The sequence below is a fragment of the Grammomys surdaster genome, unplaced genomic scaffold, assembly GCF_004785775.1.
Source record: "Grammomys surdaster isolate TR1022 unplaced genomic scaffold, NIH_TR_1.0 126131, whole genome shotgun sequence".
NCBI classification, from domain to species: Eukaryota; Metazoa; Chordata; class Mammalia; order Rodentia; family Muridae; genus Grammomys; species Grammomys surdaster.
In genome coordinates, this window is record NW_021620939.1 from 2,409,155 (window position 1) to 2,413,064 (window position 3,910).

The 3,910-nt window shown below is 45.0% G+C and overlaps 1 protein-coding gene across 1 annotated transcript in view; it reads left to right on the top strand.

Moving 5' to 3' along the window:
* Acad11 (acyl-CoA dehydrogenase family member 11) overlaps positions 1-3,531 on the top strand; it is a 60,040-nt gene extending 56,509 nt beyond the window's left edge. The window contains exon 20 of the mRNA XM_028756653.1: positions 2,499-3,531. Within this exon, the coding sequence (XP_028612486.1) occupies positions 2,499-2,613 (115 nt within the window). The 3' untranslated portion in view covers positions 2,614-3,531. The remainder of the gene's footprint in view (positions 1-2,498) is intronic.
* The last annotated feature ends 379 nt before the right edge of the window (positions 3,532-3,910 follow it).

Consider the following 3,910-nt stretch of genomic DNA (forward strand, 5'->3'; position numbering starts at 1 on the left):
ACACACACACACACACAAGATTGTCCTCTGATACACACACACACACACAAGATTGTCCTCTGACACACACACACACACACACAAACGTGCTCATACATCATATAGAAAAATTTTAAGAGATTATATTTAGAAGGATGATTGGCATTAAAAATGCAAAGATTGAAATAAGAGTCAGTCAGAAGATAAAAGTTAGGTTTTTTAAACCTCCAGATGCTCTACAGACAGTAATTGTTCAGGAAAACAGTGACGTTAGACGCCTCCTTTGTGTAACTACAGGTGGAGAGGTGGGGCTTACGTGGGACTCAAGCTTTAAGAAGCAGCTGCTCTCAGAGGACAGCCACCGTCTGACTCTGCCCTGTTAGCCTTTGTCCTGAGTGGTGTACTGAGGGCTTCTGGGTTCCAACATGGAGTTCCACTCAGAACCAGGAAGGGGAGGAAGGCCCAGAGATGTGGAGGGGGCCAGAGCTAGGCCACTGCATTCCCCCACAGGATGCAGCAGCTGAATTTTCAGCCTGACTCTGGCTACTTGGCCATGACAGTTCTGTTTCCCACATGCCCTTCTCCACACACAGGCACCATGCCGCATTCTGTGCCTCATTCATGGTATCATCTTCTATACACTCATCTTTAACCTTAAAGAGAGCTAAGTGTGTGCCTTTGTGCTATTACCTGCCTGTGGCTTCCTGAGTGCTCCGTCCCAGTTGGTGTAGAGAGCACAGCATACCCTGAGTGAGAGAAGCCCACCTACTCCACTTTGAGTTCTTCCCTTTTGCTAGCATGGTGGTGCATGACTGTAATTACTGTACTTGGGGGTTGGGTGTCGGCAGGTAGACTGAGAGCAAGTTCTCCAGGCTATGAAACAAGTTTGAGTCTAGCCTTAGCCACATAGAGAGACCCTGCTTCATAGTCAAACAGAACATCCTGTTTTCCCCTGAGTTGGGGCTTTTATTTAGTAACATGTTACCTAGTCACATATATTAACTACATATACAGAGGATAATGGAGTTCAATATGACATTTCCATATATGTATGCAGCCTGTAGGGATGGACTGGAGTTCTTTTTAAAATATTTGTGTAGCCCAGGTTAGCCTCAAACTCTACTTGCTATATAGCAAAGGAAGACCTTGAACTTCTGGTTCCTCTGGTCCCTAACTCCCAAATGCTGAGCTTGCAGGCATGTGACACCATGCCTGGCTTTTATATGCAGTGCTAGGGATCAAATTCAGGACCCCTGTATGCTAGATTGGCACTGAGGGGAAAGAGCTCCCCTCAGCCAACAGAAGTGCTTTCTTTCACTTCTGGATGAGAGACCCCCTGGCTGTGTTTGTAAGGCTGGCCTGATTGTTAGAGTTGCCCAGGCTTTTCTTGTCTTGGAAAACAATTCTCCTTCGTTTCTAAAGGCTGGCTCTGCTGGGCATTAATATCTTGTTTTGCAGTTACCTCCTTTCAGGACTTGGAATGCATTCCTTCCTGGCCTGTGGGTTTTCTGCTGAGCGCTATGCTGTTAGTCTAAAAAGGTCACCCCTGCATGTGGCTGTCCATTGCCTCTTGCAGATGCTGCAAGCCCTGTTTTGCCTTGTACCTTTGACAGTTTAAGTATATTACACCATAGTGAAGATCTTTTCTGATCATGTCTATCTGAGGTCCTGTCTTTATTATTTCATTAAATGAATTTTATATACTCTGAACTTTTTTCCTTGCCTCCAGGTATTCTAGAATGCATTCAGTGTCTCCAGGGCCCCGAATATACTCTTCTTCCTTTGTGTGTCTGTCTGTTTCGGTGGAGTAGTGCAAAGGAGACTTGGGAGGACCTTTCTTTCCTTGGTTCAGTTCCCTCCCAGGCATGTTGGAACCACAGCTCTTGAGATTAGTTTGCTCGCACCACACCTGTGTGGTTTCTGCCACCCCGATCCCTGCACCCTATGTTCCCACACTATTGTCAGGACCAGATGTGTGTGGAATGCAGGGTTGTTCCTGCCTGCCCACATCCACATCGAGCCAGAGACCACTGACTGGTCAGCATATGCCCACACCTGCCCCCTCGCCACTGCTGAGGCCAGAGTCAGCACTCACAGCAGCCCTCCCTGAGGAAGTTCCTTCCACTCAGTAGGGATCACTCCTACTCTAAGGTCTACTGCTCTCATTGTTGGGGTATCCACACAGAAGGAAGGCCACACCCACTTCTGGCTTTACTGAACTGCCACAATGTCCCTACTCTTGCATGGCCCATAGAAGTAGTGGATCTCTCTGATTCTGCCACCAAAGTTCTTAGTCACAGTAAAGAAGCTCCCTTCAACAATGTCAGCTACCAACCTGACGTAGTCCAGAGCTATCTGTGCCTCTGGGTAGCCATCTTGAATCTTCCTGAGCTGAGAACTATGAAACACCAGCTTCAGAAGCCATTGGCCTTTTCTCTTCATATTCTTTTTCCTTGGTCTGGGCTGAGTGTGACGTGACAGTAATGTGCTCTCTGATAACTCTGACCCCATTCTCCCAGGTACGCCATCATACGCACCCTGCGCTTGGCAGATGGTCCCGACGAAGTCCATCTCTCAGCAATTGCCAAAATGGAGCTTCAGGACCAAGCCAGACAGCTGACAGCCAGGATGTGACAGGAGCGACCCTGGCGCACACCCTCGAGCAGCTCCAAAAGTAACATCTCACAGTTCTCGAGTAGTTTGAGCACAAGGCTAATTGTTCACCTGTGGTAAAGATTTTAGCATCGATTTTGATTACTGGGTTTTGCAATGTTAAGGATCACACAGACATGAGGCAAATAGGAAACCCCATAACTGTCAATGAGTCTAGTGTCTAATGGGTTAGCATTTGCTTTATACACATGTGACCTGTGATGAGGTCACACTGACAATGGTAGAGCTATTTCTGCAGCATCAGCATAAAAAACTTGTTATTTTGTATTTCAAGAGTTAAGCCATGTGAATAGACACCCCAGGCCTATTTAACCTTGTTCTGAAATACATGTAGCTGTACCCCTTTTAGCAGTGTTTTGGAGCTTGGTTTAGCACCTCAGAGAAAGCTATAACTTGAAGCTTTCAGAGTTCCCGATAAACCTCTTCCCAACCCAACAGGAAGAAGTTCTGGTGAAATCCGAATGCAGGTGAAAGTTCACAAGGAAATGTAACATGTTAGAACAGACAATCAAGGCCACTTAAGTTACATAGAAAAAGCTGGGGAGATTCATCAATAGTCAGTTCTACCTCAAAGCTCTGCAGCTCGCTGAGAGCTGGTCTGATCAGGTGAGACCAGTTCTGTCAGAGCTGCCCCTGCAGTGCAGCTGTGGGCTACCACAGCCCTCAACATCGAAATACCACTGGCACAGCAGAGGAACAAGATTTTTAGTTTAAATACATATCTTCAGTTCAATTTCTGGGGAAACTGTTAAGTATGGTTGGAAAGGCTTGAGTGGGTGGATCTACTTTTTCAAGTATGGATGTTTTGAAATCTCACCACAAAGAAATATTTTAAATCAAAATTTGGCATCCAAATAAACTCAGTAAGTGTACAATACATACTGAATTTTGAAAACTTCACTGAAAATAATTTAAAATATCTACTGGATAATATCTTTATATATTGATCATATATCAAATTATATTTTGGAAATATTGGATTGAATAAAATATACCCAAATCTTCTCTGTTTCTTCTTGTCATCTTATGGTGTGAATACCATTGGAAAAATAACTAGGAATTTTTTAAAATTTTCAAACCAAATTGTATTCAGTCCTAAAACTCTTTAACTGTTTCATCAGAGAGTGTGTTTATGGTGTGTGATGCTAGCCAGAGACCTGTCTGTTGTGATTGACATTTCTTCTTGGGGGCTGTGGAAGGAAAGCCAGGGTCTGCCAAGGCCTGGCCTCAGGGCCCAGTCATGTGGGCTCTCAGCTCC